The 25,667-nt window shown below is 44.5% G+C and overlaps 1 protein-coding gene across 1 annotated transcript; it reads left to right on the forward strand.

The window, feature by feature from the left end:
- The first annotated feature begins 541 nt into the window (after positions 1–541).
- LOC136631654 (olfactory receptor 5V1-like) lies at positions 542–1,474 on the forward strand. The gene has a single exon (XM_066605938.1). The coding sequence runs from the start codon at positions 542–544 to the stop codon at positions 1,472–1,474; it is 933 nt and encodes a 310-aa protein (XP_066462035.1).
- Positions 1,475–25,667: the final 24,193 nt, after the last annotated feature.

The following is a 25,667-nucleotide window of genomic DNA, read 5'->3' on the forward strand; positions in this document are numbered from 1 at the left end:
AACTGGAAAACCTTACGTGGCAGAAAAAAGTGGATATCATATTTGAATTTAGCGCACTTATGTTACTATAAGCCGCCTATCTGCTTATCTGTTACAACAATTGTGTTGCACAGTGTTATGTAGGAGAACTGACAGATCTGTCTTGGTTGGCCTGATAGGATGATATTTGGGTCTTTTCTTATCAGTTTCCATAAAAGTGCAAAAGGATAAATACTACACTACTAAAGCAGGACTGTTATGCATGGTCTAGAAAGGATGGGTTAGGGTGATTTCACACCTGTGCTCGGGGGTTCTGCTTTCCTCCCCCATTTGGGGAGAAGGAAAGGTAAATCCCTGCAGCCAAATAGTTCTAACTCATACGTGAAACTGGCATTATTCCTCTGAGGGTTGAACACCAGGTCAGTGATGAAAGCAGATGAACATTTTGCGCTTTAGAACAATACTAAATTAGTGTTATTCAGTAAGAATATGAAAAAATTAACCATGGGTACCCATAACTTTTTTCTATCTTATCTACCGTTCACCAGCTACCATACAGCTAATGGAAGACTCAAATCAAACAGCTTCAGGAAGATTCATCCTCCTTGGCCTCTCGAATGTCCCTTATCTCCAGGTCATCTTCTTTATTGTGTTCTTGATAATGTATATAATAACACTGTCAGGGAATGTTCTACTGTTCCTTGTGGTGAGGGCCAACCCAAAGCTGCACACTCCCATGTACTTTTTCTTGAGTAATCTCTCCATGATTGACATCTGCTTCTCCTCCACTATCGTGCCTAAAATTCTAATAAATACTCTATCCGAGGACAGAAGTATTTCTTTCGTGGGATGTGCACTCCAAATGTATTTCCATTTGGCGTTGGGAGCTACAGAGTGCATCATTCTTGCAGTCATGGCTTATGATCGATTTGCAGCTATTTGTAGACCATTGCACTACCAAACGATTATCAACAAGAAGATGTGTCTTAGTTTAGCTTCTCTATCATGGGGTGTGGGCTTTGGCAATGCCTCCATTCATGTGCCCCTCACTTTCCAACTGCCCTTCTGTAAATCCCATCATGTCAACCACTTCTTCTGTGAGATGCCTCCTTTCTTTCGACTCTCCTGTAAAGATACTCGTCCGAATGAAATAGCCATGAACATCGCGGCACAGATTATTGTCTTGTGTGCTTTCCTCTTGACATTAGTTTCATATGTCTATATCATCTCTTCCATCTTCAAGATCCATTCTTCACAAGGGAGAGAAAAAGCTTTCTCCACGTGCGCCTCCCACCTCACGGTTGTGTCTCTGTACTATGGGACCATCATCTTCATGTACCTAAAACCTCATTCCATATACTCTGAGACAGACAAGGCCGTGTCCATTCTATATACTGGGGTGACTCCAATGTTAAATCCCATCATCTACAGCATGAGGAACAAAGATGTTAAAGACACAATCAAAATGAAACTTTCTAGGCAATCAAACCATTAAAACAACACACACTGCTCGAAAACGCAAGAAAATACAGACATTTTTAACCAGATTTTTGCCCCTAACTTTTCATCAAGTACATGGATTTCATGGACCAACATGGAGTTCCTACCAATCATGAGAATGGTCCTTGTACGTCACTGCTCCTGACTAGATGCTTTCCTTGTATAAAAGTGAATGGGATTGTGTTGCACTTCTACATAAAGTTAATGTTCTGCTAATTGTTGTGTTTTCATTTTGTGTATGGGTCACGTTAAAGCCCCTTTTACATGATTTGATCTCTCCTCTGCTTCCACACAGATAGATCCTTGCTCAGTGTATGGAGGTGGAGCGACCATAAATCATTCCATCCCGGCCACCTCCATTCATAGTATACAGGCAGTCGGTCATAGATGAACAACTGCCTATTTAAAATGAAGTGGCAGACCAACAATGATTTTATGGCCTGCATGAAAGATCCAATCAGTAGAATATACAGAACTTGAACTATTACTAGATACCCAGTTACCTAGGCTACTACTTGTTTACTGCGGCCGGATTGGTCGATGTCAGTTCCAGTTTCAGTTAATTGTTAGTAAACAGTTCAGTGAAGCATCAAGCATGTCTGTGGATCAAGTGTTTACAGCGTACTTTAGAAGCTTAAAGGTCACAGTATTATATCGGAGACCAAGCATATGCTAAAACCTAGTCTGGAATGGCCAGAGCCCGGACAAGATGCTACAAGCGGTAAGTCAGACTGAATACACTATAGTATGACAAGCAACACTTAAGCCTCTACTGCTGCTGCAGCGCCCTGTGGGGTGACCCCAGACAGAAGGCACAAATTGAGGAGCTAGGAGGGTAAAGTGGTCACTTGTCGCAGTGGTACCTATCAGGCTCCCCCCCCCCCCCCCCGGAGGGACACATGTAGCAGTGCTGTGCCTCTTCCGGACACCCCTAGGATAGGGATGCCCAATAAACTGGAGGACAGGGATAGCAAATGTCACGGGTATGACCCGGTAAATAATAGAGTCACAGACAAAATTAACGTACCTCAAGTCCCTGGGAATGGTCAGGACCTGGTAACACTTTACTAAGCATAAGTTCCAGAAGATGGTACAATTTACACAATTTGGCAGTGCAGGTAAAGAAGCAGACTTGAAAGTACCTCCACCCAGTGATCCCAGACTTTCAGGATGGCCAGATGGGAAAAGCAAATGGATGTACCTCCACCCAGTGATCCCAGACTTCAGGATGGCTGAATGTGAAAAACAAATGGGTGTACCTCTACACAGTAATCCCAGACTTCAGGATGGCCGCGTAGGAAAAATAATCAAGTAGTACCTCTGCACTAGGCCTGGTTGTATGCACCTTCTCTTGCTCACGCTCTCTCTCCTAAGGGACTCACTCTGCCACTGTTGCTGTCACACAGGTAAACGGTAACCGCTCTTCGTCCTCTATTCTTCACCACATGGGAGTTGAAGGTACCTCTATGTAGCTAGCACTCTCTCTCAGGAACCCTCAGAAGAAATGGAGACTTTCCTTCTCGCTCTCACACACTTCTATTTATATTCTCACTCATACCACGTGACAAGACAAATTGATACATTGCAAGCATCTCTCAAGCGCATGCAAACACTTAACTGTTCATTTGCTGCAGCTGTGCAATGCACATAACAGAATGACTAGCGCACCAACATAAGACATGTCATGTATGACATTAAGGTGGGGGGCCAGGAATAGATGTACTGGGCCACTACGCTGTTCATATGAGCTTTAGAAACCCCCCTAAAACTAAAGATTCACCCAAGCCTTCTCTGTGGAGACCCTTTTTATAACAATGTATGGTAAAATAATATTAGGCAATGAACAATGAATATGCCGCAATACTGGCATAAAGCTCCATTTATATCATATTCATGAAATGCTTCCAATTTACACTTGCACTGTAAAAAATAACTTAGAACGCTTGTAGTCAACTGTATTTTTTGTCCAGTGAATAAAGAAGGCTATACTTACGCACACCTGTCCAAATAGACCCCCCTGCGAGTCAATATGCATAGGCCCTAAGCATGTGTTCTTTGTATGTGTCTGAAACTTCCTAATCGCATATGCAGACTATAATGTTCGAATGTAATTAAAGTCTTACGGAGCAATATAAGGCTGCATTCACAAGAACGTACCGTATTTTTCGCTTTATAAGACGCACCTGATGATAAGACGCACCTAAGTTTTACAGGAGGAAAATAGGAAAAAAATATTTGGAACTCCCCCAGACCAGGCAGTTAGTCAGGTAATCCATGAGGAATAAAGAGCAGTACTACCAACTCAGAATGAAGTATATAAAACTTGTCAACCTGCCATTCAGAATCCAGGAAAGCTGAGTGTAAATGTAATGGTGATCTTATTACTTATCAGGAGCCCTGAATGTCATGTTTGACTAGTTATAGCAATGCATTTTGTATACATGCTTGCATAACTCTGCAGTTGGCATTCAGAATTCTGAAAGAGCTGAGTGACAATGTAATGATGATTCCATTAGTTGTCACTCAACTTTCCACGATCCTGCATGGCACTTCTCATTATGGTTATGTATGGTGTATAAATGTGTGCATAACTAAGCACAAATATATACACCATACATGCAGCTCTCTCCCACCTCTGCTATGTAGCCAATAGATAAGTAAGTGTTGTCCATTTGCTCAGATGTCATGGTGTCCAGCAGCAGCAATGACCCCGGCTACAGGCTACAGGTCCTCTGATCTCTGCTTTATGTCCTTCCCAACCTCACCAGAGAGCTCAGGAAAATACCAGCCTAAGGGGTGCAACCATGGACCAAGATGGCATGATCCCCCTACAGCTGACTGATGAGGGGGAGCAGAAGTTCCCTCTCATTAATGAGCTGTTTCTACAAGCATCGGGTGCTGCTACAGATCGTACCTGCAATGTTTATCAGACTGTCAGCCCCATAGCAGGAGCCGTCTGCCCGTACAACAGCTCCCAGCTACTCCCCGCCCCCAGCAATCAGCTGTTTTCGGCTGCTCTGCTCTCCTGCTGTTTCCCCACCCCCAGCAATCAGCTGCTGTCGGCCGCTCTGCTCTCCTGCTGCCTGCTGTTTCCCAGCACCCAGCAATCAGCTGTTGTCCGCTGCTCTGCTCTCCTGCTGTTTCCCCACCCCCAGCAATCAACTGCTGCCGGCCGCTCTGCTCCCCTGCTGCCTGCTGTTTCCCCGCCCCCAGCAATCAGCTGTTGTCGACTGCTCTGCTCTACTGCTGTTTTCCCACCCCCAGCAATCAGCTGTTGTCGGCCGCTCTGCTCTCCTGTTTGTATACAAAGGGCCGGCAGCTTAGTGAGAAGGATTTGCGATCCTTTTCAGCTGCCGGTCAGGTCAGATCTCAGCATGTTCGCTCTATAGGACGCACTGACTTTTTCCACCCACTGTGGAGGGGAAAAAAGTGCGTCTTATAGAGCGAAAAATACGGTATATTGGCTCGGTTTTCACGCCGAGCCGATATATGTCGTCCTCATCTGCAGGGGGGGGAGGATGGAAGAGCCAGGAGCAGGAACTGAGCTCCCGCCCCCTCTCTGCCTTCTCTCCGCCCCTCTGCACTATTTGCAATGAAAGGAGGTCGGGGGGGGGGGGGGGGGGCTAAGTGCCGAGAATTAGCCCTGCCCATGTCCCGCCTCTCCCCATTGCAAATAGTGCAGAGGGGGTGGAGAGGAGGCAGAGAGGGGGCGGGAGCTCAATTCCTGCTCTTGGCTCTTCCAGGCTCCCCCCCCTGCAGATGAGGATGACGTATATCGGCTCGGCGTAAAAACCGAGCCGATATATGTTCGTGTCGTGTGAATGCACCCTAATACTGATATATGTAGCCAAATGACAATACTTATACAATCCCCACATAAAAGTGCTCTAACACCGGGTTCCCAAGCATTAGACACTTGTAGTTACTGAGGAGGGTGGTGGATGCTTATTGACAGAAGAGGCCTAGAACCATTGCTACTTTTTTCCTTTGCTCATAGAGCTCTGTTCCCAAAGAATTCAGCTACGGAAGAAAAGTTGACCATGAAATGTTAATCCAAATTAACCCCTTTAGCAGTCTATAATGGGATAATGTGACATTTTCATTTTTTTAAGCCCTATTTTTCTTAACCATTTCAGCTACTCCATTTGTCTTGGTGTAAACAATAGAAAAACAGTGCGATCAATAAAAATACCATTAACTATTAGAGAAATCTTTCCAAAATGTAAAAAAAAAAGTGTAAAAAATTTTCTTCAGCCTTGATCATCTTTTTCTCATGAAAAATAACTTATTGTGAGGCTAAATTAATATACAGATCATTTGCCTATATGGTATACTTTGCAAATCTCATTCTCTGATCCCCAAAAAACTTTTGATATCTCTTCTTTGCTTGTAAGAAAATGAAATTCTTTATTTATATTAAAGTACAAAATAAAGATTTGCGAAATGTAGCAATTTATTTTTTTTGCCTTTTTTTAACATTTTATGGCTCATTTAATCAGCTTTAATGGATGGCATGGCACGGTAGAACCTTTTTAAAAGCAATGGACACCTTTGCTTACGTTTTTTGTATTCATTTATTTTTACACATAAATAGTTTTTGTAATTGGAATTAAGTAAATCGAGTAAAATAGGCGGTATATCCATGAAGCAACATGAAGAAAGGAAAAAATGGGTAGCGCTCCAAGAAATGGATAGAGAGTGTGGTATTATATATTCGATATAGAGAGCTGTGTAGAGAAGACTCACCCCGTGTCGCCGGGCCCGTGTGAAGGGCTCCGGTACGGCAAGATCCGGAATGGCGTATCAACCCACAGTATGGAGGAAGCTTCCTTACACTGGTCATAAGAGACATCTCGAAGAGAGCGTCATGGTTGTTCCCAGAGGCGAAAAAATGCACCACGGGATAGACAAAGCGAATAAGTAAGGTACAGAAAATTAACCAGCGCTCCAGTGTTTTAGAAGGCAACAAGCAGAAGGTATAACGATGTATCTGTTGTGCTATATATGACACTTACTTCACAGGGGGTCTTATTGAAAAGCACCCCTGGGTCCAGGAAAGCAGGTAGAATTCAAAACAATGTAATCAAATCTTTATTTGCAAATAAGCCCCCCTGTGAAGTAAGTGTCGTATATAGCACAACAGATACATCGTTATACCTTCTGCTTGTTGCCTTCTAAAACACTGGAGCGCTGGTTAATTTTCTGTACCTTACTTATTCGCCATGAATCAACATGAAAACACTATTTGCAGGCATACCAGTGTTTTCTTTATAGATATTATTTTAACAGTAACCTAAATCAGGAACCGTGGGGAGGAGGGTGGGATCTAGGGGAGGAGACAAAGAGAACTGAGGTAAAGTGGGTAAGGGAAGGCAAAAGGGTAGGGGTGTACAGGGGCAGAGAAATAAAATAGGTAACCAAGAGGACCAGCAGTTATATATGTGTGTTAGGCACAATGTAAAGATCTATATTTGAGGAGGGTTTGGAATTTGTTCGATAAAACCATGTTTTCAGTAATTTGTCTTGTGTTCCTTTAAGAGATGCTGTAAGGCCTTCCATCTCTCTAATTTACTGTATCTTAATAAACCATAAAGAGAGCCAAGGTGGCACTGCCTCACACCAAAGCTTCGGGATACATGCCCAAGCTGCATTCACCAGATGTCGTACCACCGAGCACTTATAGGCGGATATTGGAATGTCACTTAAAGGAGATGTCTCGAGGAAGCAGTAAATTTTTTTTTTTGCCCAGTCCCCCTAATTAAGCAAACATTACTAATTACCCCTGTAAATGACTTTTCTAGCTGGTTTGTACTTACCGTTCCAGCGTTTCAGCAACTTATAAAAGTTTCCCCAAGATGGCCGCCAGCTCTTTTCCCTTCGCTTGCTGCAGCCCGACGTGCGCGCTCCCGAGACGCTACCAGCTGTGTCTCCATGGCAACCAGACGCCCCGCAGCCGCCGACCGGACCCCTGGAGTGAACACGGCCGACCAGTCACCCACTGCCAGGCAGAAGGTAACCGGCGCAGCGCCCCCCCCCCCCATCACAGCGGCAGCCCCCCCGGCCCAGCGCTAGTTCCCCCGGCCTAGCGACAGCCCCCCCCGGCCTAGCGACAGCCCCCCCATCGCAGCGACAGCCCCCCCCCGGCCCAGCGCTAGTTCCCCCGGCCTAGCGACAGCCCCCCCCGGCCTAGCGACAGTTCCCCCGGCCCAGCGCTAGTTCCCCCGGCCCAGCGACAGCCCCCCCCGGCCCAGCGCTAGTTCCCCCGGCCTAGCAACAGCCCCCCCATCGCAGCGACAGCCCCCCCCATCGCAGCGACAGCGACGACAGCCCCCCCCCCAGCGCAGCGGCAGCCCCCCCGGCCCATCACTTACCAGGACGGCAGGACAGCTGGACGGCAGGACAGCTGGGCGGCTTCTCCGGACAGCTGGGCGGCTCTGCACCTTCCTCTAACAGAGGAAGGTACAGAATGGCCGCTCCAGCGCGCTCCCGAGCAGTGACAGCTCATCTGCGCATGCGCAGAAGAGCTGTAGCGGGGAGCACACTGAAGCGGCTCGTGCTGAAAGGAGAAGACCGGACTGCGCAAGCGCGTCTAAAAAAGCAAGCTGCCAGCGAATTTAGACGGAACCATGGAGACGAGGACGCTAGCAACGGAGCAGGTAAGTGGAATAACTTCTGTATGGCTCATATTTAATGCACGATGTATATTACAAAGTGCATTAATATGGCCATACAGAAGTGTATAACCCCACTTGGTTTCGCGAGACCACCCCTTTAAGTGCAGCAAAAACTATGGTATATAGGTAATATGAAATTTGTACATTTTAATGTAATGCGCCAGACCTCAGACCAGAAGCCAGCCAATACAGGAAACTCCCAAAAGATATGCATCAGAGTGCCTCGTTCTCTCCCGCATCTCTAGCAAAGGGAAAATAGAGAAGGCATCATGGTGTGGAGGGGAGAGGGCACCCTGTACCAACGAGAAAGAATCTTGAACCTTGAAATCTGCTGGATATTGAGGATTTATGCGTGAAATTGTAGATTTTTTGTTTTCTGCATGCGCAGAAGCCTTGTGCGGTGCGAGCACGCCGGAGCGGCCCCTTCAGCGCAAGCGCGTCTAATCCAGGCAGAAGGCGGCTTTTGTCAGCGCCATGGAGACGGGGATGCCAGCCCGGAGGGGGTAAGTGTATAACTTCTGTATGGCCAATATTTAATACACGATGTATATTACAAAGTGCATTAATATGGCCATACAGAAGTGTATAACCCCACTTGCTATCGCGGGACAACCCCTTTAAGTTGATGGCTCTGATGGTGTTGTCAGATGCTTCGCGTAGCAGTATGAAACCCTCCTGATTTATGTGAATAACGTGATAAAGGAAGGGGGATATTCTGTTTGCTAATATCTTGGAAAAAAGTTTCAAATCTACGTTTAAGAGCAATATCGGGCAGTAGCTATGAGAGAATATTAAATCTTTCCCTTCCTTTGGTACCACTGTGATGTGTGCTTTTAAGATGTCCTCTGGGAGAGCCACCCCGGTGGTCACAGAGTTAAATGCCTGGAGAAAATTAGGTGCAAGGATCTCAGAAAATTCTTTATAGTAGGTGATTGAAAATCCGTGTGGGCCTGGAGCCTTTCCGAAACGCTTCTGTGATTTGTTGCTGAAAATGAAAAGATTTACTCCCCAGAATAGAAATACAGGGAATGAAAGAGCGTAGTCTCATGTTCCTTAGGGCTCTGGCCAGAGTACGGCTGGGTTTGTTACCATATTCGTAGAAATGGCATCTGCATTTGATTAATGATGCCTTTGCCTGCCTTAAACAATGTGAACGTATCTGATTGCGTATCTCATCCGGGAAGCGGACATTTGAGAGTCTAGGAATGGCATCTGTTCGGAAGTGTGTTTCTTAGATAAATGCTACATAAGCCTTCTTCTTCCACAGGAGACGGAGGAGGGAAGACCATTTTTCAGGAACATTTAGGCCTTGGGCATTTATAGAAGCAAAAACAAGATTGGTGACATCAGGGGACGATTGCAGATTTAACCCCTTAGTGACCAAGCCTGTTTGCGCCTTAATGACCAGGCCAAATTTTGCAAATCTGACATGTGTCACTTTAACATGGAAAAACACCAGAAAGGTTTTGCATATCCAAGCGATTCTGACATTGTTTTTTCGCCACATGTTGTGCTTCATTTAGGCGAAAAAAATAGACCGATAGAAATTGTGTTTATTTATTAAAAGCGCCAAAATTGGGAAAATTTTGAAAAAATCGTCATTTTTTCACATTTCCAACTGCAATATCTTAAATATGTGCAAACATAATATAGAAATTTTTGCTAAGATTTATATTTCCACCCGTTTACTTTATTTTGGGCGCACATTGGAAAAACTTTCGTTTTTTTTTAACTATTTAGGAGACGTACAAATTTAACATTACTTTTTAGCATTTTGAGGAACACTTTGTTTTCCTATACCAAGCCGAGATTGGAAAGGCTCATGAGTGTCAGAATAATAGATACCCCCCCAAATGACCTCATTTTAAAAACTACACCCCTTAATGTATTCACTGAGGGGTGTCATGAGTATTTTGACCCCACAGTTTTTTTTCAGGAATTAATTCAATTTAGAGTAGAAAAAGTAAAATTTCATATTTTTGCAAATCTGTCATTTTAAAGACATATTTTTTTCCTATAGTTTACATGAAAATCAGGATTTACACCCCAAAATGGATACCCCTATTTCTCCCGTGTTCAGAAATATACCCATTGTGGCCCTATTGTTATATCTGAGTCCACAACGGGGCCCAAAATGAAAGGAGTAGTCAGTGTCTTTCAAAACAGAAATTTTGCTTGAAGTCCTTTTAGGCCCCATAGCACACATGTAGAGTTCTTGAGCGACCAAAACCATAGAAACCCCCCACAAATGACCCCATTTTGAAAACTAGATCCCTTAAGGAATTTATCTAGGTGTGTACTGCATATTTTGACCCCACAGTTTTTGAATGAATTCAAACCAAGCAAAAGGAAAAAATTGTGATTTTCGTTTTTTCGGCAATTCTGTCATTTTAAAAACAGCTTTTTTTGTACAGCACACATATGAAGGAAGACTTGCACCCAAAAATGGATACCCCTGTTTGTCCCGTGTTCAGAGACATACCCATTGTGGCCCTAATCTTATGTCTGGATACACAACGGAGCCCAAAATGAAAGGAGCGACCGGTGGCTTTCGGAACACAAATTTTGCTTGAAGTCCTTTTAGGCCCCATTGCCCACTTGTAGAGTTCTTGAGCGCCCAAAACCATAGAGAACCCCCACAAATGACCCCATTTTGAAAACTAGACTCCTTAACGAATTTATCTAGCGGTGTACTGCGCATTTTGACCCCACAGTTTTTGAATAAATTCAAGCAAAGCAAAAGGAAAAAATTTGGATTTTTGTTTTTTTGGCAATTCTGTCATTTTAAAAACAGCTTTTTTTGTACAGCACACATATGAAGGAAGACTTACACCCCAAAATGGATACCCCTGTTTGTGCTGTTTTCAGAAATATACCCATTGTGGCCCTAATCTTATGTCCGCATGCACAACGGGGCCCAAAATAAAAGGAGTAATCGGTGGCTTTCAGAACATAGATTTTGCTTGAAGTCCTTTTAGGCCCCATTGCCCACTTGTAGAGTTCTTGAGCGCCCAAAACCATATAGAACCCCCACAAATGACCCCATTTTGAAAACTAGACCCCTTAACGAATTTATCTAGGGATGTACTGCATATTTTGACCCCACAATTTTTGAATAAATTCAAGCAAAGCAAAAGGAAAATAATAGGATTTTCATTTTTTGGGCTATTGTGTCAATTTAAAAACAGTTTTTTTTGTACAGCACACATATAAATGAAGGCTTTCACCCCAAAATGGATACCCCTGTTTGTCCCGTGTTCAGAAACATACCCATTGTGGCCCTAATAGACTTACAGGACCCATGGCTAGGCCTACAATGAAAGGAATACCCGTTGGATTTCAGGGTACCACTGAATAAATTTCAGGCCCCATTGCCCACTTATAGAGCCATTGAGCGGCCAAAACTATAAAGAATCCCCTCAAATGACCCTATTTTGAAAACTAGACCCCTTAACGAATTCATCTAGGGGTGTACTGCGTATTTTGACCCCACAGTATTTGAATGAATCTAAGCAAAGCAGAAGGAAAAAGTTACGATTTTCAATTTTTTTGACAATTTTTTCAATTTAAAAACAGGTTTTTTGTACAGTGTACATAGGAATGAAGACGTTCACCCCAAAATGGATACCCCCGTTTGTCCCGAGTTCAGAAACATACCCATTGTGGCCCTAATCTACTTACAGGACGCATGGCAAGGCCTATAAAGGACGGAACACCTGTTGGATTTTAGGGCACAACTGAATAAATTCCAGGCCCCATTGCTTATTTGTACAGAATAAAGATTGACTCCCTAAAAATTCCCCCCCTCCCCCTCCACGCCCTTTTTGGCGTTCGCAAATCTTAGATAAAAGTAAAAATGTGAACTGTGTAGTATTTCCGAAGACAGGGGTAATTACGGAGGCTGGTTGGAATGGGCCCATGGGGCAATAAAACCGGGTATCCCCCCCCCCCCCTCCTCTCATGCTTTTTGGGGGTATTTCATGACCTCAGCGGCGGGGATGGGGTGTAAAAAGTGGCGTTCCGTGAGTCTCCGTAAGCTTGATGAGGTGCGGCGGTCTCACACAGAAGGCGCTCAACAAGGTGCTCCTGGAACTGCAGGAAAGCGAGCGTTCCCGGGGCTTCTTGTAAAATACGTATCACAGGTAGCGGTCTGAATAACGCCGGGCTCACGCGGGTGCAGGCGGAATCCGCTTGCGGAGGCCCACAGCGGATCCCATCTGTGAGCCCGGCTGTGACCCTGCGTACGGCTGCGTAATGTACTGCGCATAACTGCCTACTCACACAGGCGGTCATGCACAGTACACCTTTGTTTGTATTTCCCGCACCATCGCTTAGCGATGACGCGGGTACCCGCAGCCCGTATACAATGTAGTTGCGTATGGACTGCGGGTATATCCGTGACCATGGAGCACAATGGGCTCTATGTTGCCGATATCCGCAGTAAAATAGAACCTGCTGCGTTCTCTTTTCTGCGAGTGGATAACGCAATTCTGACCCGCTAATGTGAGCGGAATTGTGTAATCCAATGCGATTGATCTGCGTATTACCACGGATCAGACGCATGCGGAATCCGTCATTCCTATCCGGTCATGTGAGACCGGCCTAAGGTAGATCGCTACCTTTTTATCACGTGACTGGGGAACGCTCAACGAGGCCCCTGGTCACTGCTCCAGGCTCTCTGTGACCGTTGGTCGCTGGGAGCAAGGAGATTTTAAGTTTCCTGGGCTCCCTGACTCCTGCGCATGTGTCCGGCTTTTTGCCGGCAATCGCATGTGCAGAATCCTGGAAGGTCCACGGAGGAAGATTGCGTCGGGATTCAAATACGCAGGCCTCCGGTAAAAAGATTCATCTCCTCTCACCGATCGCATCAGTGAGGGGAGATGAAACTTCAAATTTTTTTTTTTTACTTTTACGTGATCGCCATTATTGGATAATGGCGAACACGTGACCAGGAACCGCTCACCGCGGACCCCCATTAAATCTCCATGCTCTTGGCTACGTTTTGTAGCCAGGAGCAGGGAGAATTTAAATTATCCTGGCAATCCACAGCTTTTGCGCATGCGCCCGCCATTTTGGCGACGGGCGCGTGTGCAGAAGCTGTGGTAAGGTCCGCGGATAAATCTGGGGGCCTTAGGTACGTACTTTCATCCTCCCTCACGGATATGATCCATGAGGGGAGATGAAACGTACGCTTTTTAAACTTTTTTTAACTTTTTTTAACTTTTTTTTTTTTTTACTTTTTTACACTTTATTTTCACTTTACATGATCACTGTCATCCATTGGATGACAGTGATCATGTCCCCGGTATAATCTCTCTGCTCCTAGCTACACATGGCAGCCAGAAGCAGAGGGATTTTAAATTCCCCGGGGCTCGAGCCCGTCTGTGCACGCGCCCGATGTCAATCATCGGGCGCGCATGCGCAGACGGGGATTCGGGTCCCGGGACATCGGGACACCGCTGAGGACTGGGGGTGAGTATTTTCACCTCCCCTCATGGATCCGATCCATGAGGGGAGGTGAAACTGACTTTTTTAAAACTTTTTTTAAACTTTTTCGCGATCGCCGCTAACCATTGGATAACGGCGATCGCGGTACCGGGGACCGCTCACCGCAGTCCCCGCTGACATCTCCTGCCTCCCGGCTACCTACAGGAGCCGGGAGCCAGGAGATTTTAAATCTCCCGCGCCGCCGAGCCTTCTGCGCATGCGGCTGACGTAATGCCGCCTGGCGCGCATGCGCAGAAGACCGGCTTCGTGCCCCGGAGCGGCAGGAGAGCGGGGAGCAGCGTGCCAGACCTCGGTGAGTAATTTCAGCTGCTCCGATGGATCCGATCCATCGGAGCAGCTGAATCCTTAACTTTTATGTACATTTATTTACTTTTTTTGCGATCGGCGCTATCCATTGCATAGCGCCGATCGCAATGCCGGGGGGGGCTCCGAACAGCCCGGGATGACAGCTCCATGCTGTCAGCTACCTGCGGACACCGACAGCATGGAGCTGTCACGTCCACAGCCCGAGGGGCACTATTCTCTGCAGGAAGCATGTTTTTACGTCCTCAGAGAATAGAGCCCACTTCGGGAGGACGTAAAAACACTATGGGCTGGTCGTTAAGGGGTTAAGGAGCAGCTTGGAAATGTATAGGGGTGAAGAGGGAAGATGGGGTGGGGAAAGTCAGATGGGTAGCAGGGGAAGTGGAGTAAACAAGGAACTAGAAAGATAACAAAACAGTGGGGACCAAAAGATCCCACTAAAAATCTGTAAAAATCTAGATAAAGTTCTAAAGTGCCTGGGGACGTGTCCTGGAGGGAAAATCCCAAACCTGGGACAGGGGTCCACACACCCCGAATATCAGTAAAAGTCTAGTCAGAAAGTTCTGAAACGGCTGAGGTCATGTCCCGGATGGAAAATCCCAAACCTGAGACAAGATCCCAGACACGCTAGTGAGGATACTCGAAACTGCAACTCAGTGAAGGCAGCTATATTCCTGTAAAAGTGAAATTGGCAGCAACAGTAAGAGAAATCGTATGAACTTTATATTTAACCATCAAACAAACAAAATACTATAGAGTCCAGATACCACAAAGACTGATTTGTAAAGGTGGTGCATGAAAGCTGGTCGCCCATGGCCTAAAAGAAAAGCAGGGTATAACATCCTGAACAAGATCTTGAGAATTTTTCTTAACTCAGGTCTCACATGGCATAGATTATAAAAACACTTGTTCATATCAGGCCTGAGTTTGGGTGTTTCATTTCCTGAAATGCGCTGTGAGTTACAGGTAAGAGTCCTTATGAGTAGTTCAGCCATGCCGTTGGTTCAGAGCAGCATGAGATGTATCGCTGCCCAAAGACTCCCTATGCTGTAAGGTTGAGTTTTTGGGTAAGTCCTTATAGCTATTACTGTTAGGTAACAGGAAGAACTGCGGAGAGGTCCAGTCCAGTATCTGGATGTGCGGAGTGTCCCGAAAGCTAAACGCACCATCCAAATCCACCGGTGTGCAAACTATATATGTGCAGCCTCTCCTTCGTAAATTAACATGAAAAGGGTGTCTCCATCGATAATATATATATATATGTGGAGACGCTCACCTGTTGAGGAAACTGAACTTCGCCGCCGCAGCAAGCACCTTCCGAGTCCACACAAACCGCCAGTCCTGGCGGACCACACCAACACAGTCCAAGGAGAAATAAATTTTTTAGGTAGACTCAAGGGATATTGTGTGCTGCTTTATTCCGTAAACATAGTGCGGATAGATAGCGGATGGATATTGAAAAATAAGGTACACAGCACCGCAGATTGTACCCCATATGGAAGAGAAACAGAATGTGGGCAAGTTGAAGAAGGTTGATGTTGATTACAGAATGTAACTCAGGAGGTGGGCTAAATGTGCCTTTCTGGAAGAATGTGTTGATAACAGGGAAAAAAAGGGTATTGGAATGAAAATGGTGGATAAATGTATAGTTTTTGTGTCCTGAGGAAAAAAGAGGAGGTGACATCTTCTTCTGTTGTGGATGATGGGAAGTCAAATGGTAATGCTGCCCCCTTTATTAAGGAGGTAGCACCTGACGTTCCTGCTCCTGTTGCACTAGCCTCACCACCCCCCTCAGAAAGGACTTGTTGGCATTGCACACAAAGGAATAAGGAGTGGCGGGATGCCTGCCTGGCTAATAGTGCTCCTAGGCACTGCCCCTTACCAGCGTCCAGTCAGGTCACACCCCTGGTGGGCATTTCAGTGCCAGTCATGGCCTGTGGCCATTTTAGTATTTGCTGTAACAATACCTTCGGCTGTCGCCCAAGCGCCATCTCACCTCCCATAGATGTAACTTAGACCTAACATCCCAATGCTTGCACTGGTAGTAGTGCACAACACCAGTGATGAGTGCTTTCTCTGAATTGCGTAGGAATATTCAGAACCCCTCCATTCCATGTTCTCTGTGTCTTGATGATATGTTGTCTGGCTTGATGTTTGCTATAAAATAAGGTCAGTGTGATACTGTTGGTTATTTAGCCATAGTTCCAGATTTTAGGTAGAAAATCTAGAGGAATACATATTGTCTCCTTAAGGGTGAACACCCACTTGCATTTGTCTTGCTTGTTTTTTTCACACAATATCGCTGCTTTTTTTTTAACGCGATTGTCAATGGGACTTTCTAATGTTAAAAACGCATCGCACAAAAACTGCAAAGCACAAACTTGCAATGCATTTTTAACATCAAAAAGTCCGATTGACAACCCCATTAAGTCGCTTGAAAAAAAATGCGCAATTAAAACGAAAGTGGGTGTTCACCCTAAGACAAGTGTCTGGTAGTGTCCACACCGTCGGGATAGATGAGTGACAGTAGCACTGATAAGGATTATGGATAGTAGGCAGCAGTAGAGACATTTTCAGAGAAAGAAAGGATGATAATGTAATGCAGATAGTCATGGGGTAAGACAGTGAAGAAAAAAAAAGTCTACAGTAGAACTAAATGAAGTTGATGGGCAATGGCTTGATGATTACTAGTTCTGTATGGTATGTTGGTTTTACAAATGGTAAAAGAATCTTTCTTTATTTGGAATGCCTGATTCTTGTAAGCCCTAATAGCAAAGTTGCCTCCTCCCTTCCTTCCCTTCCTGCCTAGCCTCACAGTTAGATAGAGATACAGAGAAGGGAGGGGGAGAGTCCTTCCATGACTAACCTTAGCTGTAGAACCAGTTAAGTTTTTTTATTTTCTCATTCACCTTCTCTCCCTGATAACAGGAATTCTGGATGATGGGGTTGTTTAGGTTGGAGAATCGAGTTAGTTTGTATTTGGGTAAGGGGAGTAGTAGTTGCGTTAATTTTTATGGTATGCAGTAAGCATTGTGTGTAGAGAATTATATTGTTATTAATATTTATATGAAAGTGAAAGACTTGACCACACGGATGGATGAAAGTTAAAGGGGTTGTCCCGCGGCAGCAAGTGGGGTTATACACTTCTGTATGGCCATATTAATGCACTTTGTAATATATATCGTGCATTAAATATGAGCCATACAGAAGTTATTCACTTACCTGCTCCGTTGCTAGCGTCCCCGTCGCCATGGTGCCGTCTAATTTCAGCGTCTAATCTCCCGATTAGACGCGCTTGCGCAGAAGGGTCTTCTCCCTTCTCTTGGGTCTCGGCACGAGCGGCCTTCTGGCTCCGCCCCTTCTACGCGTCATCGCGTAGCTCCGCCCCATTACGTGTGCCGATTCCAGCCAATCAGGAGGCTGGAATCGGCAATGGACCGCACAGAGCCCACGGTGCACCATGGGAAAGGACCCACGGTCCATCGTGGGTGAAGATCCCAGCGGCCATCTTGGCTGCAAAGAAGAAAGAAGCTGCAGAGACGGGATTCGGGTAAGTAAAATTATAATTTTTTTTATCACGTCCCTTGGGTTTGTCCCGCGCTGAACGGAGGGTCTATGAAAAAAAAAAAAAGCCGTTTCGGCGCGGGACAACCCCTTTAATGACAAGTGATCAAGCTGCAACGAATGCAAAATGTCTAATGAAGATATTTACTGGGGAGAAAAAAAATTCTTTCTCCTACGCATAAGACTTTACTGGCCACTCAGTGTGGGATGTGAATTTCATCTACATTTTTGTTTCCCTTTTTTCTATGCCTTTGCATATGTATGTGTCAGTCTACACTGCGGCTTTGGCATTCTAATCATGAACTCAGAAGTTCAGGATCAGCAATAATAAACACGGGGCTGAAGTGCAATTCTTTGTAGATAAATGCTTGCCCAGGAAATCTTTCTGCTTGACTGACCCAGCATTGCAGACAAAAAAAAACACTAAATTTTACACACCTTGTAAATTGACGTCTAGTTTTTTTCTGTCTCAGCCCTGGGAATTCCAAATGATACTGATATTTTCAATATTGTTTGTGAGGCGCCCTCTTGTGTTAGAAATAGTAGCAGCAGGTCAGCAGCAGTTAGACAAAAGTTTTGATACAGGTTTCAATTTTCCTGTGACAGTATTACGCCCTATTAAGTCACGGCCAATACTAGTACAGGTTCAGCTCAAACTTTGGTCCACAGCATGTCACTGTCATCTACAGTGCACTCTGCTCAAGGAACACAAAAGGCCTCTCCAACGATGGCACAAAAGGGGCAACCATAAATCACCAGTCTAATGAGGCTGCAAAGACAGCCACACAGAAGCCCAGACTTGATCCTTCAGGCGTTGGGGCAGTACAGATTTCGCCTCAGACTTTACCCCCGGTGGATTAAAATGGGACCAAAAGGAGGGGCAGAGACACCTGGAGATACATGGATGGTATCCAAGAAGCTCTGTCTTCCACAGGCCCCTATACTATCATGACTCTGGCCTTCCATGGAAATACACACTTTTCAAAAACAGCTATGACAGATGTGGTTGCTAATCACTGGTATGCACCAGGATTTAGTGTAATGGCAGGCTGCCTGATTTGTGCACACAACGGAAGTAGGTCTGTACATACTCTCATGCAGTGCACCCCTCGTCCTGACTACCTATTCCAGCATCTTCAAATAGACTATATCCAACTGCCAGGGGTGGATAGGTACGAGTACTTTCTGGTCTGCTTAGACCTGTTCTCAGGGTAGCCAGTCTGGCCTACCTGCTCAAAAACGCCACTGCCAAGAACTGATCTCTAAGGTGGTATACAGGTACAGTGCACCAGAGACAATTGAGAGTAACCAAGGCACTCTCTTTGCGGAAGAAGTGATGGAGAAAGTAATGAAAGCATTAGGCGTAGAACAGGCATTTCAAATAGACTATATCCAACTGCCAGGGGTGGACAGGTACGAGTACTTTCTGGTCTGCTTAGACCTGTTCTCAGGGTAGCCAGTCTGGCCTACCTGCTCAAAAACGCCACCGCCAAGAACTGATCTCTATGGTGGTATACAGGTACAGTGCACCAGAGACAATTGAGAGTAACCAAGGCACTCTCTTTGCGGAAGAAGTGATGCAGAAAGTAATGAAAGCATTAGGCGTAGAACAGGCATTTTATGCTCTGTACCATCCACAAAGTAGTGGTAGAGCAGAGAGCTTAAATGATACCTTAGAAACCACGATCTAGAAGGCCATGGCATAGCTCAATAGACCATGAACTGAGTGCCTCCCCCTGGCACTCTTCTCCATAAGGTACACACCTAACAGAATGGGCCTTAGCCCTCATGAGGTACTTTTTGTGTTGGCCCCAAGGTTAAGATTGTATTTTCCAAGATAACTCCAGATACAGCATGGTAGCTTGACAAACTATGTTGTTGCTCTCACAAAATGCTTAACTAATGTATTCTCTCAACTGTTTGCTTCCCTTCCAGATCCTGATAGTTAGAAGGAACTCATTCTGTGAAACTAGGAGGTTGGGTGGTTAGCAAAAAACATGTCCACAAAGCTCTAGAACCAAGATTTGACAGTTCATACCAAGTGTTCCTTACCACCGCTACAGATGTTCAGCTAGAACAAAAAATCCAATTTGATATACGCTTCTCATTGCAAGAGAGTCTCCCCACCATGATAGACATATGCTTTCTCCTAGGTTGTTCAATCCCTGTTCACAAATATGGTTCCATAACTAAGGCTCTAAAGGGTCTAACCAGCCTCTCTAAAGAACTAGCAGCAAATTCTGGCATCTCCGACCTCTTTGGTGATACTTTCGGATGGAGCCACTGGATTTCATCTTTTTCTAGAACTTTAGTGACTATTTTTGCTGCTATTGCTTTTATTGACTGCTGCACTATTCCGTGTCTTTGAGGATTTATCTCTAAAGCTGTCCCTGTTATGTATTATGATGTTTTGGTTACTGATTTTGATATTGATATTGAATCTGCTTTGTATCAACTCTCTATTCCTGCAGCACTTTTCCAAGATACTCTTTTTGGTGAGCACTAGGTGCTGAGTTTAGTCAGGGTATCTAGTGAAGTCATATAGGAAGGCTGGCTCCTGTCATTAGGACTTGAGTATGTACCTGGCTGACTTTTTGCATCTAGCTGATATAAGAAACAAAAAGCAGGGGCTGTTATAGTAACAATATATGTATTCTATGGTATATATATTATTTCATATATTTCTCACATCAGCCTATGTAAACGTGTGTGTATATATATTAGAGAGAAAGATATTGGTATATTTTGCTTCTTAGTGAATAGCTAGCATATAAATGGTTAACGTGTTCCTGTCACGCACTGGTATGAATTACATGCTGGCAGATACTCCCATATATCCTTTCCTGGTTTAGGAATGTCCTGAGATAGCAGGTTCTCACCACCTCCCTTTGGAGAGGAGCTATTAAAACAACGAATACAGAATAAGCCTATTCTACCCCTTAAAGGGATTGTCCCGCGCCGAAACGGGTTTTTTTTTTTTTTTCAATAGCCCCCCCCCCCCCCCCCCCCCCCGTTCGGCGCGAGACAAACCCGATGCAGGGGTTAAAAAAGAAAACCGGATAGTGCTTACCTGAATCCCCGTGCTCCGGTGACTTCTTACTTACCTGGTGAAGATGGCCGCCGGGATCTTCATCCTCGGTGGACCGCAGGTCTTCTGTGCGGTCCATTGCTGATTCCAGCCTCCTGATTGGCTGGAATCGGCACGTGACGGAGCGGAGCTACGAGGAGCCGCTCTCCGGCACGAGCGGCCCCATTCAGAAAAGAAGAAGACCGGACTGCGCAAGCGCCTCTAATCCGGCGATTAGACGCTGAAAATTAGACGGCACCATGGAGACGAGGACGCCAGCAATGGAACAGGTAAGTGAATAACTTCTGTATGGCTCATAATTAATGCACGATGTACATTACAAAGTGCATTAATATGGCCATACAGAAGTGTATACCCCCACTTTGTTTCGCGGGACAACCCCTTTAAGTTTTGCTTCTTAGGAATCACATGTTCTAGTAGCAGCAAACACCTAAAGGTGTTAACATACTGTATGTTACTCATTAGAATCATAACAAGCTATGGATTTCTCAAGAAACTTAGTCCTCCAGACTGCAATGTATAGGAATGCACTGCGAGCGTGGAAGAAAAATGGTGAATCATTCTTAATGAATTCCAATTACAAAAATTATTTTTTGAGTAAAAAATACATGGAATAAAAATACATGAATTAAAAATAAAGTTTGTTAAAATCACCAGGTTTACCTTTTTGCAGAAAAGGGTTAATAACAGCACACACTATATGCAAATAGCATATCTGTTGTCAGTGGGGCAGAGTAGAAGTACTGCATGATTATCATCCCCCTTGCCTGTTGAGACCAGTGCTAGAAGCTCTGAAAACACACGAATGGAAAGCATGGGGGATGCTAATCATGGTGAATATGGTAAGATTTGGCAATTCAGGTTGATTTGGCTAAACCTTGTGGGCCTATAAAAGATAGGATGCACTGAAGACCCCAATTCAAGTCTACATAATGTTCATTTTAATGAATTATGTGTGTTCTACAAACTGATATGTTAATGTTCGGATGTAAACCTAAAGACAACCTTGAAACTTTAACTATTACATGTGATCTCAGTAGGTGTTATGGAAGGCTCAAATAAAACATCACCAAACATCTCCATCCTTGTGTGGGCTATCCAGTGTCCATTATCTTAGGGTTACTTGGCTGAATGTCTTTTGGTTATTTATGTGATCGAATTATCAGGAAATCTCCATAATTGAGATAAGGACTCACCCAACCTCACAGACCTCCATGTACTTCTTCCAGTGTAATCTTTCTTTTATTGACTTCTACTTTTCTTCTATAATAATTCCCAGAAGTGAAACCCTCTTGAGATGTGCAATCCAGAAAATCCAGATATGCATTATTGCTCCTTAGTGCTCGTTGCAAAAGAAGGCGTCATCCTTGCCATTGCAGCTTATAACAGATTTTCTGCCATTTGTAGATGTTGAACTATAACACCAACAGTGGGCAAGAAATTGTGCACTGCTTTAGCTGGCAGATCATAAAATGTTTGCTTCAAAATCTCAGTCAATCATGTGGTTCTCACCTTCTAACTGCCCTACTAGGTAAAGGTAAACTCTTCTGGTGCAAGCACCGAGCCGTGACCAACTCCTAGGGTGATGTCACATTGTGACGTTTTCTTGGCAGACTGTTTTTGCGGGGTGGTTTGCCATTGCCTTCCCCAGTCATCTTTACCCCCCAGCAAGCTGGGTATGCATTTTACCAACCTCGGAAGGATGGAAGCCCGAGTCAACCTTGAGACGGCTATCTGAACCACTGAGCCACTGTATTTGAGCATACCATGTTATAAAACTCATTTTATAGATATGCTATCTCATATACTAGTAATTATTAGGAAATTATAACATCAGTGTTTCTGGTGGCGCCACACAGCTGTGGTACATGCATGCCACACACACACAGGTCTGCTACACGCATGTCACACACACAGCTCTGCTACATGTACATCACACATACAGCTCTGCTACATGCACGTCACACACACAGCTATGCTACATGCATGTCACACACACAGCTCTCCTAAATGCACATCACAAATATACAGCTCTGCTACATGCACATCACACGCAGACAGCTCTGCTACATGTACATCACATATAGCTCTGATCACCCACTGTTCATGTGACCCGCACTCTTCCCACACAGGTGACTGATCACATGACGGTGGTAAGCACATGGCTCCTATCCGGCTCTGCCTCTCTATAAAACAACCAATATGGCACCCAATATAGGTGTTACCTTTGCTAACATGGTGGACACATATTTACACAATAATATCCTGAAAAGTAGCACAAGGGTTCCACTGGCATTGAACTGTAAACAACAAGCGTAGACAGAGAAGAATATTTGAAAAAGGGCCATTTTTGAAATCATGTATTATTTTGACATTTTAAACAAATTAACAAGGGATGGGAATACTCCTTTAAAGGGGTTGTCTCGCGAAAGCAAGTGGGTCTATACACTTCTGTATGGCCATATTAATGCACTTTGTAATGTACATCGTGCATTAAATATGAGCCATACAGAAGTTATTCACTTACCTGCTCCGTTGCTAGCGTCCCCGTTGCCATGGTTCCGTCTAACTTCGGTGTCTTCTTGCTTTTTTAGACGCGCTTGCGCAGATGCATCTTCTCCCTTCGGCTGGTCTTGGAAGCATCGGCGTTTTGGCTCCGCCCCCTTGTACGCATCATCGCGTAGCTCCGCCCCATGACGTGTGCCGGTTCCAGCCTCCTGATTGGCTGGAATCGGCACGTGACGTGGGCGGAGCTACGCGATGATGCGTACAAGGGGGCGGAGCCAAAACGCCGATGCTTCCAAGACCAGCCGAAGGGAGAAGATGCATCTGCGCAAGCGCGTCAAAAAAAGCAAGAAGACACCGAAGTTAGACGGAACCATGGCAACGGGGACGCTAGCAACGGAGCAGGTAAGTGAATAACTTCTGTATGGCTCATATTTAATGCACGATGTACATTACAAAGTGCATTAATATGGCCATACAGAAGTGTATAGACCCACTTGCTTTCGCGAGACAACCCCTTTAAGACACTTTGACATACTATTATCTCAAGGTGATAATGTGGGCACTGCCACTATGCCCATGTTATTACCCCAACCCGAGGAATCAGAGTAAACTCTCAGAAGTTAACCTGACCAGTTAATTTATGGGACTAAAGAAACAAAAAGTTCAAAAATAAAATATTTCAAGAAGTTATAAAATAGTAAAAAACAGAAAAACTATTTTAAAAAATAGCATACATTTTACCTACTAATACACATATTGTATCATATTGATCAATAGAACGAAAACTCTCTGACAAATAAAGTACAACTGGAAGAAACTTTATCGAAAGCACAATTAAGCTTTCAAACAACTTTGAATATCTCAAATGTCTGGAGGGCAATTCAACGGGGAGTTCTAGTAACTTTACAACTTCTTTCATCTAACTTCTGTACAAGAGGGATTAACAGTTCATGGCAGTGCGGTATATATAAGGAGGCACTGCTAGTGTAAGAGTTTGCCCCATGCTGGTCAAAAAGGAGTAGACACCATTTCGATGGTCACCAGAAGGTCTTTAGGTGGGGGAAATGAGCAACCAAAAGGTAATTTTTTTAATATGTGAAGAAAGTACAAACAATTTTAGGAAAAGGCCACAAGTCAAGGCTAGTTTAACCCTTTAGTGACCGGAGTGTTTTGGTCCTAAATGACCACTTTTTAGCAATTTCATGTATATGGTGGCTTAATGGCCCATTTTATTTTTCTTGGGCTAACAAAATTATTTTTTGGTAGACTTTAAATAATGTACCAACTTTTTTCACTGGATCATTATGAATGCAGCGATACCACATATGTGATATAGCTAAGCATCCGGGTGCCATAGCAACCGATTGGGACCTCACAATCACATAGCGGGGATCCGATGGGGGACAGTGGGAGCCCCCTCCATTCTGTCAGCCTTTTATATGCCGTGGTAGCACTGACTGTGGCATGTAATGGGTTAAATAGCAGGAATCGAAGGTCTCTTCGGTCCCCGCTATTAGAGGAAGTGCCCAGCTGTCATCTGATCCCTGAGCACCCGCTTTCCCAGGCACAGGAGATCCACTCCGGGCTTCTAATGCAGGGCTGTCTTTTGACGGCGCTGCAAACTAAAGCCTCTTAACAGCCGCCGTCAAAAGACGTACAAGCGCTCATTAAGGGGTTAATATATTTTCCCACTGAATCATTTTCTGTTTTCTTTTGCCTTATTTAGAGTAATGTGTACAAAAAGTTTTTTTTATTATTTATAGCTTTTTATTTTAAAAGTTAGTACAATTACACTAAATCAAAGTACATTAATTGGCTTCCCATTATGTTGCAGTCATTTTGATCTGTGACGTGTATATTGTGGTATTACAGGGCAGCTCTGCCTACGGTATAGGTTGGGGTGGATAGTGTTTTTTTCTATATTTCTCATCTATATGTATATGAATCTAGAAATTTCTTTACTTCTTTTTGTATATACTTTTTTTTACATATGTATCTATATCCCCCTTGATGTCATATAAGACCTCTGAGGGACATAACAATGTCATTTGTTTTTGTATTTTGCAGTTTTTTATTGTAACATCGGCATCCCTAGGAGCAACATCCATGGGAGCCTCAGTTACAGGGGAAAACAGCCCCCTGAAGGACAACAGTCACCGGCTTTATAATGCTGGGGGCTACCGGAGATCATATGACCACAGGGTCCAATAGAGGAAATGGCACTTCTGCTTCCTCACTTCCCTACATAGAGCTCATTTAGCACTATGTAGGCTGGTAGAGGAGAAGGAAAAAGTAGTTATAAACTTTTGTCCTCTGCTCTGGGTCCTTGGCTGTCACTCAACGTGTTCTTGCTAGATTGAAGGAATTGGAGCTTTAAACATGCGCTGCACATTTACATGGACCAAGCTCTGTACATAAATGGTGTTTGGTCGAAATCAGGTTAATAAAGACCTTGATGTACAAACGCAGCAGAGCTGATTTGGGGTTTGCCAATTTGTCACTCACATACAGTATTATAACCTTAGCTATATGGCTTAACAGAC

Source organism: Eleutherodactylus coqui, chromosome 6 (genome assembly GCF_035609145.1).
Source record: "Eleutherodactylus coqui strain aEleCoq1 chromosome 6, aEleCoq1.hap1, whole genome shotgun sequence".
Taxonomy (NCBI): domain Eukaryota; kingdom Metazoa; phylum Chordata; class Amphibia; order Anura; family Eleutherodactylidae; genus Eleutherodactylus; species Eleutherodactylus coqui.

Excerpts from the sequence above, each read along its gene's own strand:
- LOC136631654 (XM_066605938.1), top strand. The coding sequence starts at position 542 with ATGGAAGACTCAAATCAAACAGCTTCAGGAAGATTCATCCTCCTTGGC.